Source organism: Oratosquilla oratoria, unplaced genomic scaffold (genome assembly GCF_046742065.1).
Source record: "Oratosquilla oratoria isolate Oo_2021 unplaced genomic scaffold, ASM4674206v1 SCAFFOLD47, whole genome shotgun sequence".
NCBI lineage: Eukaryota > Metazoa > Arthropoda > Malacostraca > Stomatopoda > Squillidae > Oratosquilla > Oratosquilla oratoria.
Window position 1 is genome coordinate 4,182,819 of NW_027467711.1, and position 24,652 is coordinate 4,207,470.

General features: G+C 42.7%; 1 protein-coding gene across 1 annotated transcript; it reads right to left on the reverse strand.

Annotated features, from left to right (window-relative positions):
• Window positions 1–12,640: 12,640 nt before the first annotated feature.
• On the reverse strand, window positions 12,641–17,035 carry LOC143023426 (uncharacterized). Its single transcript, XM_076181948.1, has one exon. It carries the CDS (start codon window positions 17,033–17,035, stop codon window positions 12,641–12,643), a length of 4,395 nt encoding a protein of 1,464 aa, XP_076038063.1.
• Between the last annotated feature and the right edge of the window lie 7,617 nt (window positions 17,036–24,652).

Below are 24,652 nucleotides of genomic sequence, written 5' to 3' on the forward strand. Positions count from 1 at the left end.
GTGGTAGGAGAGTGTTTCCTGCTGCCCCATACAAATGTTCCTGGGGGGCAGGTATGAAGTCCTGTCGCTTCTCTGTCCTCTCCTTACAGGCAATGGTCTGAACTTTACGCACTGCGCATGAGGTGTTCCAGGCGTGGTGCTTCTTGCCACAATTGGGGCATTTGGCAACAGTCTCAGTGCCAGCCTTGAACTTGTTGAGACAAGTCTCGGTGGCATGAGGCATGCTGCAAATGCCGCACTTGGGTTGCTTCGCAGAGCACCTCGCCTGGTGATGACCATAGCGCTGACACCTGAAGCAACGAAGAGGATCAGGGATGTACGTTCGTACATCATACCTGCTATACCAACCCAGGTCAATCTTACTGAAGGGTTCGCCTTTAATAGTTATAAGTACCTGGCGTGTCGGCGTCTTGTCCCATCGGCGCATTCTCGTGGCCGCGATTACCTGACTGGTCCAAGATGGCCTCAGTCATGTAGATGGTTGGGTAATCGTGTACCACGAGTCGATGCTGCCTGTCTTCCGGGTTGAGACGCTCCAGGTTCACCGGCTTACCATCGAGCGACTTGATCCCGCCCAGCTCCTCGACGAGTTCGTAAGTGCTTGGTAACAGTAGCACGTTACCATCGCCGAGGGGCCGGAGGGAAAAAAGCTTGCCACGGAGAGGGCCCTTTTCAAGAGCTCTCACCACCTCAAAAGCAGTGTCGTACCCCGCCGAGGGTACGACCTTGAAGGTGGGGAACTTGCCACCCTTTGCATTAACTGGAGCCATCACGACAGCAGCTTCATCGTCCGATGGAGACGCCGAACCTGGAGCGCATCGACGCTTCTTCGACACGCCAGTCACAGAGTCAGTAGCCGCCATGGCGGCACTGATAACGAGAAAAATCTAAGGCACTCGCAACAGAAATTCGTGAAAAAAAGCGGAAATCTAAGGGGCAGGGGGGCGCGGGTGTTTACTAACGTGTTGGTGCTGATTCGCTTTACGTAACCTGTCTACCTTGCAGCAATCGATCGAATACGAGGCCCGAGTGCACTAGAGCGTGCGAGACTGGGTTTATCTTCAAGACGGGGTTCCCCCCTCTCCCGCCGTAAAGGCAATTTTAAAAAACACACGGGCTATGGCAATCGTGCAGGGAGAGTTATCCGGGGCATAATCCTGCCAGAGCGAGATTCCACAGAGAAGGGGGAATTGACTCGGGTAGCAGTACTTTTCGTGAAGGTGGGCGTTAGCACGACAATCAGAGCTAGCGACTAGGGTAATTGCGGCTAAATGAAACGTGATCCAGGTGTTGAAGAAACGCAGCGGGGGTGTCCTCTTCATATGGATTATCTTCTCTCTATGCACACACACTCATGCTCGTCAGGTTCACACTTTAGTATATAGTTAATAGTGTTGTCATGTGCTGGTTTCTGAAATAACAGTTCAATTTTGTCCTCAACACCATCAATTGCCTGCAGATGTTTATTCTTTCTTACCATGGTAGCAATCAGATTGGCTCCATCCTATTCCCTGTACACATTACATAGTGTTATTTTAGGTTTGAATTTTCTAACAGATTTAGTAGAGACTGCGTTCACAGCCTTTGACTTGGTAGCTGCCACATTCCTTGCTGTCTCATCTTCAAAGTTAAGCACAATATTACCTCCCTTTGTAAATCTAGAATCCAAAATCTGAACACCCTCAAGTGCATTTGAAACCTCCTTTTTGTTATCTACCGCCTTTTCCTTCTCATCCTTCGCCTTGACTACAAGTAGATTTTTTTTCTTGGCCTTCCTTTTTACTACAGTGGTCCATAGAGAGTTGTTGTCATCACCCTCCGCTGAGCCAACTGCAGCTGCTGCTACTATGCAGGCATTCGACGCCTCCACTGCCTCTACACCACTCTTAACACCTTCAAGCTCGTGCTTCACTACTAGTATTTCATCTGTGATTTCCTTTGTGATTTCACCGCCTGTTGTCGAGGTAATATTTATCCATATTGTAAACATCACTGGGAGAGAGTATGATTTCTTTTCACTCAAGCAGATGATTCTGTGTGTATACATGTATATAAACACAACAGAGAATGTATCTTCCGAGTGCACGGTCACACTTCTAATGGGTTTGAAATTAAACTTTGCGCATGGGTATACCGTATTTCAGTTCCGCGTTGGGCACGAAGAAGGAATTTGAATTAGGGGAATCTTACATAACTATGATCCCCATTTTTTTTTTTTTTTTTTTTTTTGCGTGTGCCAATTTTTTTATCTACTTATTTAAGACCACTAGGCAGTTCCATGTCCATTACCACGTATCCCCCCATTCATAAAGTTATCTAATCTTCTCTATTTACCAATTTTCTCATCTATTTATTTATTACTTTATTTATTCATTCATTCTTATGTCACTTCTTCCCTTTTACAGGGACGTATAGAGGCGTAGTACATCGCATCCCAATAGTTCGAGGCCATTGGTGGTTTTAATAATCCGAGCGATGACTCAATTGCACGGGCAGAGGGCGGCACTTCCTCCGGCAGCGGAACAAGACCGCCGGGGGGTGGGGGGAAGAGAAGCGACCGAATTGCAACTCCCGACGGGGCGCTGAGCCAGGTGACCCGTGACGACATTCCTGAGGAATTGTCCTGGCCAAGGAACCAAGGTTCTGTGCGATTGACGGCTGGGAATTGCCAGGCAGGCAGGCAGGCAGGCAGGCAGGGGTGTAAGCAATCGCCTGGCCTGGGCCAGACCGGGGTCTGCTGCACGTTAATGAACAGGTCGTGCCCGGCCGCCAGCGGAGAGACGTTTGGGCGTGGCGACGCCTTGGTGCAAATGAGCCCACGGCAATCGAGACGACGGTCGTCGCGACAGAAGTGCCCAGGCGGGCCTGGAGCCGCTCGCGACAACATCGACGGAGAATCTCCGCCGCACCCCTTCGCCCCCAAGGAATTCTTGCCTGACGGGAAAGCACAGGAGCCTCGTCCAAAGTGGACACTAATAAAGATGGGAAAAGTCCGGAGAATTCAACACGAAAACGGTGGCATAAAAAAAAGTCCCGAATACGGACAAGACGAGAGTAATAGTTACTCCCAATGGAAATCTCAACGGCGATAAACTGGCCCCAGGCTTTGCTCTGAATGACATATTACGGGACAAGACGACCTGGGCACGGACCTATGTGGCCCTTGGAGCCAGCTTGGGACTTCATACAGATGGCAGCGAAGATGACGCGAGCGATCAAGTCACGCCGAAACAGGAACCAGCGGCGTACGTGCGTCTTCAGGACATCGATTCCAAGTAGGAAATGGACCGCTTGCCCCAAGCGACCGCAAGAGTGCCCTGTCTTGCTGGGACTCTGGAGGAATGGACGACTCGGGATCCTCCCGCCCGAGGGACGGCGACCAAGACAAAGTTCGTCGACAAGCCCATCTCTCTCTCTCTATCTCCTTATTCCCTCTCTCTCTATCTCCTTATTCTTTCTCTATCTCCTTATTCTCTCTCTCTCTCTCTCCTTATTCTATCTCTATCTCCTTATTCTCCCTCTCTATCTCCTTATTCTTTCTCTCTCTCGTTAAGAGGCACTAAGCAAAGAAAAAGCAGTACAATTAATTATGGTATTGTACCATTGATTCAAGACTACCCTCAAGGAAACACCATGTTTTAGAAGCCTGCACTCGAACAAACGAGTTGACAAATGACTCCGAACTGCTTGAGACGGGACTAATGACACGGGTACTACAACGAGTTAAAAGTTGTTTTATGTAAAAGCTCAGAAAATCACTTAACTGTTTATTGTTCTTCAAAGGCACAATATACTTGACACAAATAAGTTTATGTTCAGACAAAACTTTATCAACATTTCTACACTGTGGCTTCACCATGACTGAATTGTAATGGCGTGGCGACTGGCGTCTCGCTTAGCGCGGGAAAAAACTCTCAGGCCTAGCAACTGAACTTTGTTACACAACATGCAAATAAGTACAGATCATACAATAAATCAAATAAAAAATTCCTATTATATATTCTATTGTATATTTAATAAAAAAAAATAACAACACAAGATGCAGAATATCAAATATCTATATTTCAACACAATGAAGAAAGAAGAATGAAGAGGACGCTGCCGCAGCTAACTTGCATCTCGTTTAGGTTGTTTTCGAAACTCGACAAAGGTCCTCACATGTTTTTTGTACTACAGCAATGTTTGCCTGGAAAAGAATGTTCAACTACATCATATGCGCTAGACGTCTCTGCCAGCATCATTTTGCGGTGGAAGATTACGTGAAGATGAAAACCTCAAGTAAGAAAGGGGTGGCGCTTTGGCATTCCCAAAAAGGACTAGAAAAATATGGGTCGGACAGATATCATTCCGCCTGCATTTGTCGGGGGCAGAGGTATATGAAGCTGAAGGATCAGAATGTGTTAGCCTTTACCGGAGATTACAGAAGTCCGGACTTTCGTGGCGATCACGATGAACCCGAACTGGGAAGAACTCGAAGAATCGCTCGACTCCTGTGTTGAGGACTTCGCCTCAAGACAAAGGTGGACCAACTAATGGACGATGATTTGTAACCAAACATTTAGGTTATCTTAGGGCTTTGACTTCTGTACATAGATGTAACTGTAAGGAAGGACCTCATATACGATGAAGTTCCTGATTCGGAAACCAGTCCTAGGCTATACAATAGTGACCACAACCTTGATCCACGGGTCCTGTCAAGGTTACATTGAGGTCTTGTGTCGTCAACGGGAAGTACTCGAAAGGATTTCCGGACCGTTGCTGTCCGGAAACTGTCTACGGACAGAACGTTAACCACCTCCACATGAGACGGCCGAATGAGGAGACCGTTGTATTGTGAGAAAAATCTCCAAAATGAAAAGAAACGAGAGGATACCTCCTCGGTGGTGCTACATAACCCGTATCGCAGGCTGATATACGTACCTTACAGTCGACTTACGTGGAATTTGAAGCACGGTGGAGGGCTGAGAGGCAAACTACTCGAATTGTTGATTTTTTCTTTCTTTTTTAAGAAAGCTACATAAAGACAAAAGTAAAGGGTAAGATTTCAACATGGAGAACAATAATGAGCACAATTCCACAATGTTCAGGGCTTGCATCAACAATGTTTCTTGTCTATGCCAATGATATAATGGAAAGTATAACAAGCTATGGCAACATGTTTGCAAATAATGAAAAAATAATGAGAAGAGCGAAAAACTAGGAAGACGGTAGGCTATTGCAAAATATACAAAAACTGTTTTTGTATAGAGCCAAGAATGGGAAATGAATTTCAAGACAAAAAAAAAATGCAAAGTACTGGAAACTGGCAACATCTGCAAAAGACCATCCTTAAAGATCAACTGAGAAGGTTTTGGGTTTCTTTATTTTTCTTATTTTGTGTATAACATATAACTTAGAAGACATTAGAACACTAAAATGCAGGTTTCTAGCATTTTATAGTCTTGATTTTATCCAAATAGCATGATCTTAAAAGTGCCTGATAGCAGACGAACTTTTCAATGTCGTAGTTACATTTTCCACCGCTAGGGCATACTGATGACGTAACAGCTGTTGTTTACATTCCTCATGGCCAGCATGGAACACTGTTGCCACTTTGTGGGATTTTCCCACAGATCTGTGGGACAAATGATCTGACGTGGGACTGTTTGTGGGGAGACCAATTTTGTTCTTAATTTGTGGAATTTTTTCTGGGAATCCATACAGTTTGTGGGAAAGTCTATGGAATCAACAATTAGTCAGACAAATAACTAAGATTCTCCATAAATAAGAGAATTTGAAAAAGTGTTGTTGGAATACATAACTAGGTTGTGTTGAATCAGTCAGTTTTAAATACTGGAACTAATTCTGTGGTACATAATATGGGTAAGCTGGGAATGGGGTGGATCATAGTTTGGTCCGTTCCATAACTCACGCGTCCTGGACGCGTCCATCTGACTCCAACACTCGTTTAGTCGGCACTCGGAAGGGATTGGGTAGGGGGGAGGAGGAGGACTACTTCTTAACAATGAAGACACAGCCCAAGCGAAAACGTTTTCTCTTCTCTGCTCGTGATAGGTCGAAAGCGTCATACGTTAAAGTACGGTCGACCCTCCCCGCGATAGGTCGAAAACGTCATACGTTCAAGTACGGTCGACCCTCCCCGCGATATGTCGAAAGCGTCATACGTTCAAGCACGGTCTGGCCAGTAGAAACTCTCGACTCCTTTGTCAACAGGCTCAAGTTGGAATCTTGGAACGTTTTGGAAGTCTCGCCAGAGGCTTACTTCACTCTACAGTAAGCTCTGTTGCTCAGCTGCTGTTAGTCATACCGGTCTGCAAGACGGCCGGTGCTTGTAGGACCTACTTTATTTGCTAGTGATAGACAAGATGACTGACAAAAGTACAAGGATATACAGTCAGAGGTACCGTCCATCATGGAAAAATGATCAACGTTTTAAAGGTAACGACAAAAATTTCGAATCTGTTAAGTTACCTTGTTAAAAATAGATGAAGAGCATATACAAATAGACACATGTATGCTTTCTTTACATCCATTAATTGATTACCGCTGGATAATCTTACTTTACCAAGGTGTGGTGTACGCTAGGCTAGATCTACGTTTTCTCAGTGCTTATGTAGTCGCAATATAAATTACCGCAGGATGAAATGGTATAACTATTGTATGTTTATCAGAGAACTTTGACTTCTTGGTTTTAGGTTGACTGCAGTCAGTCCCAGGTGATGCAAGCAAAGCACGATGCAAAGTTTGCGGAAATTCCTTTCAAGCGCACATGAAATCCGTGATTGGTCACTCTCTTAGCAAGAAACACGTCGATAACACTAAATCCTCTACAAGCAAGAGCCAGAGGTCCATCAAAGATGCTATGCGTCCCATAGAGAGAGATCCAGTCAAAATTGCTGAGCTTAGAATAGCAGTTTATATAGCTGAACATGCCTCAGCTTTATCAGTAGATCATTTGGGTGATCTTTTGCCTAAGTTGGATATGAAATCACGCACATTACAAGATTTCAGAATGCACCATACTAAATGTGCACGTCTTCAAAAATATGTCATTACTCCATCTTTTGCTGTTAAATTAAGAAATGAAATTGGAGACCAATTTTTTAGCTTGGTGGTTGATGAGAGTACCAACGAAGCAAATATATCTTGCCTTGCCCTTTGCATTCGTTTTTACAGTACAAGTAAAAAGTCTGTAGTGGACACTTTCTATCGTCTACTACCAATAGAAAATGCTACAGCTGATAATCTCTGTCAAACTGTTAAAAGATGCTTGGCTGGGGACGGCCTAGATGTGAAAAAAAATGATAGGCCTAGGGACTGATGGAGCCAGTTCGATGATCGGTCGAACTCATTCACTCTCAACACTTTTAAGAGTTGATAATCCTGTTTAGGTGTGTGTGCCACTCCCTTCACCTTGCTGCCAGTAAGGCTTCTGAATGCCTTCCTATAATTGTTGATTTTGTAGTTAGAGAAACTCATAATTGGTTTTCTACTAGTCCTAAGAGGACTAATGAGTATCAGGCTATATACAGAGTGTTAGAAAACAGTGTACAGTACCTAAGAAGGTGCCGGGACTGGCAGGCACACGCTGATTGGCAAGGTTGGAAGCAGTTAGTATAATTATCGATCAGTGGGAGGCTCTAAATCTTCATTTTGACCTGAGTGCTTCCAAAGAACGTTGTTACACAGCGAAAACCCTGTCTGATGCATACAGAGATGACCAGAATAAATTGTATTTGTTGTCTGTCAGAAAAACTCTAAAAGAAATAGTGTTAATAAGATTTTCCAGTCACAAACAGCAGATGTCACAAAAGTAACACAGGATCTCATTGCAATGTATCGTAATCTAATGAACATTGTAGTAAATGGAAAGCACTTGTCAAAATGTTCTGATGAAAATCTATCCAAACTTAAATTTCTGGATCATGTGCCATGTGAGCCAATGAACTTTGGATATGAGTTCACCACATATGCATCTGCTTGTTCTTTAACTTTAGCTCAAGTTCACTATATCAAAGAGCGGTATAAAGAGTTTGTGGTTGAACTCATAAAACAAGTTCAGATGCGCTTACCTGATAATGTTGAGATACTTATGATGTTGAAAAATACCCATCATTCCATTGCCACATCGCAGATTAAGGACCATGTTGCTCTGATTGGTGCTAGGTATCGGTCTACCTTTGAGGATCTAGATGGTCTTGAAAATGAATGGAGTTCAATGTGTCTTCAGCAGTGGCCTAAAAGTTGCTTGGGTAATGTAGTAAGTTTTTGGACTGAGGTAAAGGAAAGGGAAAATTCTGCAGGACAAAAAATGTTCCCAAACATTTCAGACCTCGTACTGGCATTATTGTCCCTTCCATTTTCAAATGCCTCAGCAGAAAGAATATTCTCTCAAATGAACGTTGTTCACTCGAAACTGAGAAATCGTCTAAAGATTAGGTCGGTAGAGGCATTGTTGCAGATAAGGTATGCGTTAGTTCATTATTATCAGTCGTGTGTAAACTTTCAGCCCACTGATGACATGATAAGAAATTTCGGTGCTAAAGGTTCTAGAGAGGAGGAGGAGGAGGAGGAGAATGTCATTAATCTTGATTTAATGCAGTAAGAAACTGAGACTGTAGGTATCTATAAATCTAATTATTGTCATTATGATGGTTGTATTGCAAAGTTTTGGTTGGCCTACTGTAGCTGCAGGCTGTCTACAGAACAGTCACAATGGAAAGACCTAGTTTAGTTTATATAGTTGTTAAACATTAAGTAACTGCCTTTTTTGTAAGGAAAAATGTTTAATTTTCTTCATCAATAATAAATTTATATGAAATAATGCTGTATTAATTTTGTGGGAATTTTTGTGGGATTTTAATTTCAGTTTGTGGAAATCTGTGGGGAAAAAATCTTTAATCTGTGGGAATTCGCCTCTACAAAAGTGGCAACACTGGCATGGAATACGAAAGCAACTTCACATCGAGTGAAGAAGAGTTATCGGATTTAGATGCCCTTTAGTGTTCCAATGTGGGTACGGTACAAGGATACATGTAACAATATATATATACAATAGACTATGTAAAATGCATATTTTTATGAATTAATAGCAAAATGAATAATCATAAATTGGTCATTTTATTGCTTTCAGGCTGTGCAGGTATCTTGCCTATCGACGCGTAATTTAGTGGTGTTGGCAACGACTACGTATTTGTTTGGGTTGTTTCAAATGGTTAGCGACGAAAAGTCACTTTCTGAGTCTGAGGACTTAAAAAAGTCCGAAGACAACGAGCCCATAAGAAGTGCTTAATAACTAAGGACCTTAAGGCATCAAAGAATTTACAACTTGATACTCTTGACTCCATGTTATCCCAAACTGAAGATTTCCTCTCCGAAATACAAAAATTTGATGAAGATATGTACTTGTTACTCCCTGAAGAAAGAAAGGACGAGGATATAGAAAAATCCAGGGCTTACCGCCTGTCTATCCTCCTAGAATTGTCTCCTTTCAAGAAATTGTTATGTATTGGCTTTTCCTGTTGTGCCAATCAGTTTCCCTGCTCTTCATTGTCACACGGAGGGTAGAAGGAAACATAGGCTTCCAGCACTGTGTGTATTTTACACTGTTTACATCATGGCCCTGCGAGAAGCTCGCGAACCAACATTTAACAAAACAAAAACAAAAGGCGCATATCGCCATTAACCTAAACATTTCTTTAATGTGAATACATTACATATTCCTCCCCTCTTATTTTTGATGGGTTTACACAAAATAAAATGTTACATGTTTTCTATTAACCTTTTACTAGGTTTCACTGACCTATTTGACCTTCTCAATAAAGGCTCAGTAGGAACATAAGGTTCATTAATAGATTTGTCAAAATTATGATTAGGAAGTACTTCAGTGGCATCTGCAGGTTGTGAAATGGTATCACTGTGTTATGTATTGGCTTTTCCTTAGGTGCCAATTAGTTTCCCTGTTCTCCATTGTTACACGGAAGGGTTGAAGGAAACATAGGCTTCCGGCACTGTGTGTATTTCACACTGTTTACATTATGGCGCTCCGGGAAGCGCGCGAATTCAACATTTAACAAAACAGAAACAGAAGGCGCATGTCGCCATTAACCTAAACATTTCTTTAATGTGAATACACTACATATTCCTCCCCTCTTATGTTTGATGGGTTTACACAAAATAAAATGTTACATGGTTTCTATTAACCTTTTACTAGGTTTCACTGACCTATTTGACCTCCTCAATAGAGGTTCAGTAGGAACATAAGGTTTATTAACAGATTTGTCAATGTTATAATTAGGAAATACTTCAGTGGCACCTGCAGGTTGCAAAATGGTATCACTGCCAACACAGTCATTTACAGTTTCCTTGTTTCCAACATTACTGCTAATAGTTGGTTTAATAAGTGAATTTTCAACTTGATAATTAAACAGAGAAGATGCAGAAACTGGTGATTTTCCATTTTCAGTAGTATTATACCTAGCTTTCAATTGATCATAATGTCTACGCCAAATTAAATCTCCACTTTCGGTTAACACTTTTACAACATAGTTTCTGACACCTGTAACCTCAATAATAATGCCTGGTAACCAAGGTTCACCTCTAGAATAGTTTTCTGCCAAAACTGCTTGCCCAACTTCAAATCTGCTTTCTACACAATCAAGAGCATTCTTCTTGTTAACTAGCACACTCTCTTCCTCCTTTGTTTTAGTCGTTTTACATATGTCCAGAGGAGATTTAAATTTTCTGTGAAACATCATTTCTGCAGGGCTTTCTTTTGTACCTGAATGAATGGTTCTCCTATTGTTATACAGAAACCTACTAACTCTTGTGTTAATTGATCCACTGTGATATTTTAGCATTCCCTGTTTAAAATTTTTAACATATCTCTCTGCTAATCCATTAGATGCTGGGTGAAAGGGAGCTGGATTGATCAGTTTTATTCCATTCCTTTCATAAAACTCTTTGATATCAGCAGAAACAAAATAAGCAGCATTTTCCGAAACAATGACATCAGGAATACCAAAATTAGCAAAGCTTTTTCTTAACAATTCCATAGTATTAGCACTTGTCATGCTTGAAGTATATTGAACACCAATAAACTTAGAATAAGAATCTACTAAGATCAAAAAACACTTATTTTCTATTGGTCCACAATAATCAATGTGAATCCCACTCCAAGGCTTACTAGCAAAATTCCACATCAATTTGCTAGAAGAAACTTGATTATTTCTAACACTACACTCATTACAACTCTTTGCAAGCTCTTCAATATCATCAGAAAGCCTGGGCCACCAAATGTTTTCTCTGGCTTCAGCTTTCATTGCCACAATTCCATTATGACTGGAATGCAGTAGCTCTAACACTTTAGCTCTTAAGGCAGATGGAACAATAACTCTATTTTTAAATAGAACAACACCCTTAAGAATTGATAAATAATTTTTAACATGAGAATATTCTCTACAAACATCCGAGTTGTTAGTCCATCCAAATTTTACCTGGAAAATTAATTTATTCGGTACAGGGTCTGCTTTTGTCATTTTATGTACAGCTTCAAAAGAAAAGTTAAAAGCATTGAAATTTTCTATAAGTTTCACATATTCTGGTGGTGTACCTGAATTGATACAATCATAAATAGGTAACCTACTTAAAGCATCAGCAACCACATTGGTTTTACCACTTTTATGAACAAGATCATAAATATATTGTGACAACAGAACAGACCACCGGATTAATCTTGCATTTGAATTTATTGGAATTGCTTTGTTTTTTCCAAATAATCCAAGCAGTGGTTTATGATCCGTTCTCAACTCAAAATTCCTACCTAATAGATAGTATTGAAACTTTGTGACACCAAACACTAATGCTAACCCTTCCCGGTCCGTCTGTGAGTAATTTTTCTCAGCAGAAGTAAGTTTTTTACTAGCAAATGCAATAGGTTTTTCAACATTATTTTCAACCTGTATCAATACACACCCTACACCTACTGGAGAAGCATCACATTCTAGAATCAATTTTGACTTTCCTGTAAAGCATGATAAGACATTAGATTTACATAAAGCTTCTTTAATGACATCATAAGCTACTTGGCACTGGTTTGACCATACAAACTTGACATTGTTTTTTGTTAAATCATAGAGTGGTGACAAAATTTCAGAAAACTTAGGGATAAATCTACTATAGTAGGTGACTAATCCAAGAAATGACTGTATCTCATGCAAGTTTTCTGGTACAGGAGCATCCCGAATAGCTTTAACCTTATTTGGTGATGGAAATAAGCCTTCTCCATATAGGATAGGCGAGTGAAGAGTGTTCTCTTTATTGATGAGTGACGCCTACTGGCGACCGGCATGGATACAGTGGGTAGGCACAGTAGTGGTGCCTGCCTGGAGCCCAACTTATCCTACATCCCCCTCCCAAGACAATTAAATGGACCATATGGTATATAACAAAACTAGCAATGTTAAGTGTTCACAATTCCGAGAAAACAATATGTTCAACACAAAAGCGAAAGTGAGGGATATCTACTGTTCCTTCGTGAGAGGAACACACACACACACACACACACACACACACACACACACACACACACACACACACACACACACACACACACACGCACGCACGCACCCACACCAGGCAATCAGTCACAATCGTCGGTTGCATAATCTCGCAGCCACATCGGCTTCCTTGAGCTCCTTTTTGGGCGGCTATGAGGCGTGTTGGATGACGGCGGATTGGACGTCTGTGGTGCTGGTGACGGTGACAGCGTTTCTTGTAAACTGGTGTCCGCAGCGACCCGCAGGTGCCTGCGGTTGCGTAAGGTAATGCGTCCACTCCCATCCAACTTGACAGAGTATTGGCGGAATGGTAGGACCTCGGTGACCACGCCTCGCCTGTCCCACAACTTACTGGCCTGGTCCTGTATCAGCACTTGGGTGCCAATCGATAATGTGGGAAGAGTCTTAGGTGTCCCTTGGCTGATCATCCAAGCTTCCTGTTGCCTCGCCGCCTCGATTTCCCTTGCGCGTAGCGCCTGCTGCCAGTGCACATCCACCTTGTAGTGCTGCTTGTGCACCGGTATCCCATCTCGTAGCTGTCTGCCCATGGCTAGCTGCGCTGGTGACTTGTCCACCCCGCGCAGAGGTGTGTTGTGATACTGCAGTAGGGCTACTGATACCTTATCAGCATCCAGGCTACCGCCCGGACCTGTGTTGTCTCGGAGCAGTCTCTTGGCGGACTTCACAGCTGTTTCTGCCCTCCCGTTTGACTGAGGGAAGTGAGCGGACGAGATCCGTCTCTCTACACCCCATTTTCTGAAGAAGGCACGCATCTCTTCACTGGTGAGGTTTGTCCCTCCGTCTGTAGAAATAGACACGGGCGCACCCCACCTGTGGAAGAACTGCCGGAACACTGATGCTAACTTGTTTGACGTGGCTCCACTTGGGAAGTGTGCTAACTCAATCCACCCGGTGAGCCTGTCGGCGTATGCCATATACATTCTCTCGTCAAGTTGGAACAGGTCTGCCACGGTGTGCTGGAACGGGTACTCAGGCGTAGTGGTGAAGGTAAAGGGTTCCGCGGCTTGTGAAGGCGAGTGAGTGTTGCAGGTGGCACAAGCATCCCGATGTTGTTGCAGGTCGCCCTCCATGCCAGGCCAATATACCGATTGCCTCGCCCTTCGTAACATTCCGTCTAGGCCTTGGTGACCCGCGTGGAGATTACTTGCAATGCGTCGTCGTAGAACTTCCGGGATCACTAATCGCACGGCGCCTTGGTCGTATGTGTACGTCACCAACCCGTGTGACACTGCCAACCTCTCCCTGACGGCATAGTACTGCCGAAGGCTGGTCAACTCTTGTGCTCGGTGAGGATGCCAATCGCCTGCTGTCACCTTAGCCACTAATAGCTGGTAGTCTGGATCATCTGCAGCTGCCCGCACCACCGCTGCATTATCGAGTACGATAGAGTCAGCGACATCGAGCGCGGCAACTGCTGCTGCTGCCACAGCGGCCTCCATGTCATTTGAATCCTCTTCGTCCCCAGCCTCTGGTGGTGCACAGAGCGCAGGATAGCGGGACAAAAAATCTGCTGCACAGTTCCGCTTCCCGGGCAGGTACTTGATCTGAAATCGGTAAGGAAGGGTTTTTTCCTTCAAAGAGAATAACCTTGGGTTCACTATGTCTTTCAGCGCCCTGTCCCCAAGAAGCTTGACTAGCGGGCGATGATCAGTGACGATCAGGAGGTTGGGGCATCCGAGCAGGAACAGGCGGGCCTTACGGAGACACCAAGCGACCGCCAACGCCTCCCCCTCTACCGGGGCGTAACCCGCCTCCGCAGGTGTGAGGTGGCGGCTGCCACAAAGTGCGAGGCGCCACCCACTCTTGCAGCAGAATGGACTCTCTCTCATCGGGCACTGACAATGCTGCTGCAGCACCACAAACCCGATGCCCACCTTACTCCAATCGGTAATCACCGCTGTGGGCTTGTTCTTATCGTAATAGGTTAGGCCCTCCTTAGCAAGGCTACAGATAACCTCCTTTGCCTGCTGGAATTTCTCTTGCAGATTTCCATCCCAGTACACCTTCCTGCCTTGAGGTTTCCGTAGCAGCTCACGAAACGGCTCCATAATTGGTGCAGTAGCGAGGAAAGGTGCCATTTGATTGACGAACCCATGCCAGGAGCGAACGTCCGTCAGTGATGGCTCCGCAGGCATACTGAAGTTCCTGATGGCAGCCAGTCTTTCGTCTGTCGGCTTGTAGGCGTCCCACCCGACATGAAACCCGACGAAGTCCACCTCTCTCCTTCCAAACTTGAACTTCTCGGGTTTGAGGGTCACTCCTTTCGTGGCGCAGGTTTCAAGGAAGTTATACGTATGCCAGAATGCGTCCTCAACGCTAGCGTCAAACAGTAGGGTGTCGTCAACACACTTCACTTTTCTCTGAATCCCTGCAATGGCCTCGTCAAACCTTCGAGTGTAAGCGTCGGGGGCGGCACAGTGACCCATGGGGGTCCTGCAGTATCTGTAACGGCCCCAGGGTGTGATGAAGGTTGTGAGTTTCTTACTGGCTTCCTGAAGCTCGACCTGGTGAAAGCCCCAATGTGCGTCCGCGATGGTCTTGTATGTGTGGCGCGGGATGCCGGATACCATATCAAATGGTGTAGGGGTGTGATGGGTCTCCCTTCTGCATGCAGCGTTGAGCTTTTGGTAATCAATGGTGCGCCTAGGTTGACCTGACTTCTTAGCCACAACTACCATTCTCGCGCACCACTCCGTGGCCTCCCCCACAGGCACTGGCTCTATAATTCCCATCCTGACGTCGTCGTCGAGTTGCCTCTTCACCTCTGCCTCCCAGTGTCTAGGTACCGAGGCCGGTGTGTGACATGCGTAGGGCTTGGCGTCTGGAAGCAGGTGGATGGTGTGCGGTTCACCCGCCATTGTTGGAAGGGGACTTCTGTCTGTGTTAAATGTAGATCCCGAAAAATGACAGAGGAGCCATTCCTCCAATCTGGACACGTTTTCTTCAAGGGGGGGAAACGGAGGGGAGGATGGGCGTGGGTGCATGGTGTCAGCTGACTGTGTGGCAGCGTCGCCAACGCCGCCAATAGCCGCTCCTGCGACGACAGTGTGATGAGGGAAGGTCTCATGCGCCAGTCCCAACTCCCTGCACGCCTGTAGCGATATGTAGCACTGTGTGGCTGTCTTCACCACAAAAATCTCCTGCAGTGTCGACTTGTCACCATACTGCAGTCGACAGGGAAAAGAGCCCAGAGGTTGCAGCTTGACGTTCGCCACATCTCGCAGTCCTCCCCGATGTGTCAGCGATGCTACCTTGACGCCCAATGAAGTCAGTAACTCCAACCCAGCCACACACACCTGAGCTCCCGTGTCAGGTACGGCCTGGATTTTTGCGGATTTGTTCTTCCCTTTCGCATGACTGACCGTCACCCAGATGCGTGGTTGACTTCGAGCTGCGCCTGCAGCTGCAATCACGATGCCAGACGCTTCCAGATCTTCAGCTGCCTCTGCTGCTGCTGCTTTCCCTTTACTCCTGCACATTTTCTGCACGTGCCCAACTCTACCGCAGCTGTGGCAGGCTAGTGTCTCCGCGTAACACAGCCCTCTGCCTTGCTTGTGTTTTAAACCACAGTTGCCACAGCGTTTCAACACCTGCTGCTGTTGGCGGGCTGCCTGCGGCATGCGAGTGGGTTGTTGGTGGCGGGCTCCAGCTACCTGAGGGTAGGAATCTGCTTGCGCGTCTGGCAGCGGCGTCACCCCAGCCACCGCGGCCAGATTTTCCCGCCCGAAACTCCCGCCCAATGTGTTATGGCGGGCGTCCTTTTGTGCCGCCTCGAAGGCAACACAGAACCTGCGTAACGAATCCACATCATTGAAGGATTCACACTGACGAAATACTTCCTCTTTCAACCCCACACTATGTAACCCACACACTAGCTTACGGAGGAGCATGTACTCAGAAAGGCTACACTGACACTGGGGACACGAAAACTCGCAATCCGCCGCACACTGTGTGGAACGAGTAAAGTAATCACTTATGGACTCACTGGGTTCTTGTACTGCTGAGAAGAATTTAAGCCACTCCGCCGCCTGGTTGGACGCCTGCACGGCCATGCACCCAATAGCGTCCAGTGCTCCTTGGATGGAGAGAGCCTCCCATTGCTGCGTGGTGAATCTAGAGTCCAAAGAGCGTTGTAGGGTCGGCGTGCAGAGGAGACGGATATGAAGGACCGCCTCAGCAGGTGCAAAGTCGCTGAGGGCCAGCCAGTACTCCATGGAGCGCCTCCAGGATCGGAAAGCTGCCATGGACATACTTACGTCACATTTCTCGGGTGCTGAGGACCGAGGAGCCGATGAGTGGTGTCTGGGCTGTGCCGCTACCTGGCGTTGCAGGGCTGTGATGGCTTCCGACTGTGCTAAGAGAAGCCGATGAGCTTGCCCCAGGGCTGCGGATGCTTGAGGGGACCCCCGGCTGGACCGTGGGGTCTGAGCTGGCAGACGAAGACGACGTCCGGCCATGTTGAGTGCGTAGGTCGGGAACCGGTCACTGCGCCATATAGGATAGGCGAGTGAAGAGTGTTCTCTTTATTGATGAGTGACGCCTACTGGCGACCGGTATGGATACAGTGGGTAGGCACAGTAGTGGTGCCTGCCTGGAGCCCAACTTATCCTACACTCCAGAAATTACATAACCAAGGAAATCAATGACAGTTTTATTAAACTTACATTTTCCCAGATTCAACTGGACATTAGCTTCAGCCAATTTATTCAAAACAAGTTTAACTTTATCACTTTGGTCTTCTCTCGACTTGGCGCATATAAGGATGTCATCTAAATAAACAATTAAACCATCAATATCACTTAATAACTGTGATATGTTCCTTTGAAAAATTCCCGGCGCTGATGCCAGTCCAAAAGGTAGTCTTTTGTATTTAAACAATCCCCTTTCAGTTGAGATAACAAGGTATTTCTGGTCTCCTTCAGAAACCTTCATTTGCAAATATGCATTACACAAGTCAAGCTTACAGAACACCTTATTATCTCCAACTGTAGCCAACATTTCATCAAGCTTAGGTAGTGGGTATTTCTCAATATCAATTTGACCATTCAAATGCTTAAAATCAGCACAAATTCTCATTTTTCCTGAATCTTTCAAGACGGGTACAATGGGTGAAGCCCAATCACTATAAGCTACAGGCTCTATGACTTTATTTTCTACAAGCTCCTGTATGGCAATATTATCTAACTCTTTGTGTGCTAAGGACACTAGCCTTGCTTTGATGAATTTAGGAGTAGCATCTTTTTTCACATATATTCTAGCTTCAACTCCTTTAATAGGTAAATTGTCATTTACTTTATAACTATCCAAAAGTTGTTTAGGATTATCAGAAACATCCATGTCATTTACTGAATTCACTTTCAAAGCTTCATCTAAACCAGTTATCTTTATGCCTACTTTGTTCATTAAATCTCTCCCACATAAATCATTACAGTGTGAATCAGTAACAAAAAATACATGATTTGTACTATAGTTATTAAACCTTACTATAAGATCAACATGACCTTTTACCTTTATTTGATGACCTCCATAAGCAGTCAATTCTTTGGAAGATGGAGTCATTTTAACATTTAGTACTTTTATCCAATTTTCACCTATCAGTGAAACACATGAACCAGAATCTATCTCTAAAGGTATAGATTTATAATTTAACACAAAATTGTACATTTCTGGTTTAACAGATTTTAGACAATTACAAGAAACTTTCAGCAACATGCTTTTATCAACAACATTATTAGCACTACACTGGTGTTCTTCATGCTCTGGTTTCTGTTCAGAAACTGATTTGGCGTTTTTATTCTTAAAACTTTTAGAGCTATTTTGCTTGTATGCATCATTTTGCTTGAATCTACAATTTTTTTCTAAATGACCCTGTCGACCACAATAGTGCCATTCCGAGTCTTTAAACCTACAAGCAGAACTTGGATGCAGGAAACCACAATGCTTACACTTTGACACAGTCCTGCTATGCACTTTTTGTACTGTACCTGGTGAACTGGGATTACCTGTCTCTCCTTCCCCCATGTGAGCTTTTTCAAGCAACAGAATGCGTTCTAGGAGTGTTGAAGATGTTAATGCTTCTAGTTTCAGGTCTTCAGCAAGTAGATATTTGAAATAGGGTTCATGGTCCACTGCCATAAACAATTGGTCTCTCAGCCTGGCATCAAACATGGTGCCGAAGTTGCAATCCTTTGCCAGTCTCTTCAAGTCTGCATATAGCTCTTTCACATTTTCTTTTTCAATTTTACGCCGTTGTTGAAACGAACACAAGCTTCGGTGATAGGATGGCTTTATAATGAAATGGTTTTTCATTAATTCTATCAGCTCATCATATGTCTTTGTAGTTGGCTTATCTGGTGCCGTCAAATTCGCTAAAATTCCAAACATTTTGGTGCCTATGGACACAAATAACTGATTCTGATTCTTGCCAGCATCAGTTATATACTGTGTGGCTACATGGGCTTCAAACAAAGCCAAGTAGACATCAAAAGGGAGTTCTTCAGGGTTAAACGGCCCAATCTTGTTTGAAGATGCCATCTTTCACCCTGGTCTAGCTTCGTGGCTAGAAAACTATCAGACACTAGGAAATTGTAACCCTTTCTCCTCTCATGTAGGAGAAAACAAGTGATGTCCGGTGCTGTGTAACAGGAAGCAATATAAGCAAAGGCACCTACACTCTGTGTGGTCATCTCTAGCATAGCTTACCCCCGCGTTATGACGCGCGTAGCTGAAGAAAGTTTTCCTGCATATAGACCGTTTATTTCTGTTTCTGGCCTAAACCACCAGAAAAAACACTTTGATCCTCGTCGCCATTCTTATGTATTGGCTTTTACTTAGCTGCCAATTAGTTTCCCTGTTCTCCATTGTTACACGGAAGGGTTGAAGGAAACATAGGCTTCCGGCACTGTGTGTATTTCACACTCTGTTTACATTATGGCGCTCCGGGAAGCGCGCGAATTCAACATTTAACAAAACAGAAACAGAAGGCGCATGTCGCCATTAACCTAAACATTTCTTTAATGTGTATACACTACATAAGTCTAGTGCTGACCCAGTTAAGGCCGCTTCTAATTATTTGATCGGTATAATGCAAAGGGATTCCTTCCCTGCTGAATTGGCTTATTTACAGAACTCCAGTATTAATAACGTACCTCCTTTAGTAAGTCAAATTAACTTGTTCTTGGACAAGAATGGTTTGATAAGGTCCAAGGGCAGAATTGACAAGAACATTGACCTTAAATATGAGGTTGTGAATCCCATTTCTTTGTCCAAATCTCATCACTTGACTAAACTCTTTATATATTTTCCTCATTACCAAGTAATGCACATGGGACTGCAAGCTACTCTTAATTTCCTTCGCATGGACGTATTCTGGATATTTAAAGCCAGACAAGCTGTTTTAAACATTTTGAAGGGTTGTATAGTTTGTAAGAAATATAATTCCCGTGCTGTTAATTATCCTTCTCCTTCCTCTTTACCTGCCTCTAGAGCATTTATGGGTTAGAGACAGAAATGGAGAGAAAGTAAAGGCTTACATTTTTATATTTATTTGTTTTAAAACTAGACCTGTCCATTTGGAAGTTGTGGATTCTATGTCCACTGCTGAGTTCATTTTGGCTTTCGTTAGATTTACTAACAGATATGGAATTCCTTCAGTAGTTTATTCTGATAATGCCAAATCCTTTGTACAAGCGGGAAGTATTATTGGACAACTTCTCTCATCTTCTGAATTTGAAGAGAAGTTTAAAACTTCCCCTGTTCAGCACAGAACCATCCCTGTTTATGCTGCATGGTATGGTGCCACTTGGGAAAGGTTAATTCAGACGGTGAAACAATGTCTTTATAAGGTATTGGGTAGGTCTTTCCTTCCCTGGCAGAGATTACCACTCTTTTGTCCGATGTTAAAAAAAAATTGAACAATAGATCTCTTACTTATTGTTCCTGTGAAAACGAGGTACATGTTATTACCCCAAATCATTTCCTTATTGGAAGGACCATTCCTTCCTTGATGTTTGGCGATTTGGAAGTCCCTGAATGGGAATCAGGAGAAGACTATCCTTCTCTTCTTAAGTTAGTCATGGACTGTAGGGATTATTTTTATAAAGAGTTTAAGAAACGATGGCTGACAGAGTACTTGGTCAGCTTAAGGGAAAGGGATAGAGCTGCTTACCACAGTTCTAGAAGCTGGGAAAAAGGTGATATTGCTTTTTTGAAACTCCCTTTTAAGACCAGACCCTTCTGGCCCTTAGTTCGGGTTGTTGAGACCTTCCCTGACCAAGACCATGTGATACGTACTGTCTCTGTCATTAAGCCCGATGGAAACTCTATCAAAGTCAACGTTAGACTTTTAATCCCTCATGAGGATGAATCCCCTGGGGATCCTATTTTGCAGGCTAGAGAGTTGGAACCCTTTGAAGAGGCCTCAAACTTGGAGGAGGTTATTTCTTTGGAAAACGACTGTGTCGCTCCAGAACCTACCTCTTTGAGACCTTCTCGTAAGACTGCGCTAGCCTCTAGAGACTAAGTAAGGTCTCTAGCTCTTAAAAAGTTATTGTAAATTTTCCTCGAAAGTGTTGTATTTATTAAATACTTTCTTTTTGTTGTCGGGAAGGTTGTGGTCTTTGTTATTTGGAATCTTAGTGTTTACCTTAGTTCGGGAAACTTTCCCTCAAAGTGTTATTTTCTTCGATTCAGGAGCCTTTCCTGAAACTTCGAACCACGCCTATCGTAACTTTAAATAAGATACGATTAAACTCCCCTCCTTTTTATTTTGTTTATTAAATCTATGTAACAATATTTGTTTAATAAATCGAGAATCACTTTGAGAAATTACTTAAGGTAAAAATTAACCCGTGGCCTTCTGAGCTCTTTTCGAACTCGTAAGAGTCCCTTGGTACACTGTGCGTACTAACGTCGGAACAGTCAGATTATCCTGAGCTCAGGACGAAGAAGAACCTCTATTTTGGAAACCTCTAACCAAGGAATCACGGCTTCGGTTCAGAATGCCTTCAAGAACTTCAGAATTTCTAAACCAACTAAATTTAGAGAATCCACGCAGGTTAAAACAAGGTCACCGGTAAGTTCTCTAAAAAATTACTGAAATATTGAACCGTAATTTTCATAATAATACCTATTTTATATATTTTGTATGATTAATAGAACAGAAGTATTATGTGTTTTTAGTTTAATGAAAAATACCTTTATGTTATTATTACATGCCACTAATGTGTAATGAATAATTAAAATATATAAAACTGTATACATCATTTTCCATAATGACAAAATGGTTTTATTAAACAATTTTAATGTACTTCAGCTTCCTCTACCTTTATAAAATACAATTCTTATCGAATTATATTTATACATGTAATTCGAATCAGGTTTGTAATGAGAAAATGAAGTTATCTGCTACAATGAATCTCTTAGTAATCTCTTTAATTCAACGCAAATTCTATTATCATGCTGTGCACACACACACACACGACAGTCGAAGTGACAGCGAAGATTTGAAGTCCAGAAAAAAAGAAACATAAATTTTCGTGGATATCAACGACGAGGGGGTACCTTTTTGTATTTATAGGAAAGGGGAAAGCTCGTGGTGTAGTGGGAAGGCGATGAAAAAGGAGAAGGGGAGGGATTACTGAGGAAAATAGAAGGAAATGAGGAAGGAGAAGACTGGGTCCAGGAGGCCAGGCGCCTTGTAAACAAACGGAGGCCGGATGATTTTTGTGAAGAAGAACGGATTAGCAAAAATGTAAAGATTAGAAATATAGATGAGAGCAGCGCAACGGAAGGCGAAGATAATATTTTCCACGGATTTAATGAGGGGGGGATACCAACCTCCCCGATTAATAAAACCTAGAGGAAAATTTTGAGAAAATGACCGAACATTGGGAGAGTAGGTTTGGTCAACTTACACGGATTGCGCAGAGTTGAAAAATTGGAAGAGTTAGAGAAGGTGAACAAAGACCTAACTAAAGAAATAGAAGAATTAAAAAAGCAGTTAAAAGAAGTAAAAGATAAGAATGAGGAATAAAAGAGGAATAATAAATAGAATAAAGAGTCCATAGCAAAAGAAGCAAAGGGTTGGGAAAAAATTCAAGAGAACAACAAAATTGTATTTAATGATATAGTGACACAGTAGATGAAAGAACAAACTGAAAACACAGTTATTAAAGTGATGAGGGAGAAGGAGAATATAATAAGAAACTTAGCATATAAAAAGAAATGTATATTTATATTAGGGATGGAAGATAAGTATAATCTAAATAGGACTACAAGAATAAAGGAGGAAAAGGAAAAAGTAAATAATATATTAGAAGTAGTTCAAGAAGATGAACCTGAAATAGGGAAACAAATAGAAGAAATACATAGGCTCGCAAAATATAATACAGATAAGACCAGACCAATTAAGGTTAAATTCAGGTCACAAACGACAGCACAGAGTATCTTAGCAAAAACAGGGAAACTAGCAGACAGTTAGCAACATAAAAAGGTATGGATAAAAAGAGAAATTAATAAAGAGGAAAGAGAGGATGAGAAATCAAAAAGACTAGAAGCTAAAGAAAAAACGAGAAAAGAACAAAGACAGAAAAAGGGAAATTCTATTGGAGAGTAGTGAATATGAAAGTGAGGAAATTGTTCATAGCAGAGAAAAACGGAAGGGAAACAGAAAACACAATGGAAGTAGCAGAAAATTAAAAGTGTCTTACACAAATATAGATGGATTAATAACAGGCTTGAACGAACCGAATGATTACCTGAAGGAAAAAGAACCGGATATAATGGGAATTGTAGAGACAAAATTGAAAGGTCCACTACCACCTAACAGTGTAGGACATGGTGCATATAATTGTTGGATTAGAAACAAAGAGGTAAAACAAGGGGGTGGAGCTGTGTTCCTGACTAAGGAGGATGTAAATGTGACGAAAGTCACATATGGAAAGAATAGTGTAGAGATGATTACGATGGAAGTGGAGGACAAGGATAAGAAGAGCAGAAAGTTTGTAGTAAACTATGTGCCTCCTAAAACGGCTTCCTGGGAAGAGAGAGAACACAAAAATATGTTAGAAGACATCAGGATATCACTAAGTAAGATAATGGAAGATGGAGGACGAATAATTATAATGGGTGACTTTAATTGTAAAGAAATCTGCTGGGAAGAGATGACAGTGAAAGGTGGAGATGACCTATGGGGGAAATGTATTACTTTATATGATTATTGAACATTCAATGACGCAATGGATACAAGAGAATACTAGGTATAGAAATGAGGAAGAACCATTGAGACTGGACCTAATAATCACATCAGAACCCGAAATAGTGGAGAAGATCGAATATAAAACACCAATAAGTAAAAGTGACCACATATTGGTTGAACTGGAACCAAACGAGGAAAAATACATGAAAAGAAATGAACAATATAGAAAAGGAAGATTGATGTATGAAAAAACAAACTTTGACCAAATGAAAGAATTCTTTCAAAAAGGTGACTGGGAAAGAATACACAAGGAGGAAACAACAGTAGAAGAGAAATGGAATATTTTGACAAAAATTTATATAAAAAAAAAATAATAAAAAAAGTGGAAAAGTATGTCCCATGACAAAAGCGAGAAAAAGGATATGTACAGTTCTGGCACAACAAAAGATGTAGGGAGTTAAAAAACAAAAGGAATAAAGCTTGGATAAAATGGAAAAAAGACAAAAGACAAAAGACCTGCAAAATGAAAAATATATACTAGTTATAGAAATGAATATGTACAAGTGCGCAGAGAAGAAAAGATAAAATACGAAAAAGATGTCATAGAAAAATGTAAAGATCAACCAAAATTATTTTACAGATTTGTAAACAACAAACTCAAAAACAAATAAGAATTAGAGAAACTACGACAAGGAGTCGAATACACAGAGGAAATAAGAATGGCAGAAATTATTAATAAGCATTTTAAATCGGTGTTTACAAGGGAGAACATACAACTTAGAGATATCGAATGGGAGGAGAGAGTTCCCCCTATGAAAGAAATAGAAGGATACGAGTTCCATCACAACCTAAGGAGGGGACGGCGTGTAGGTGGAGT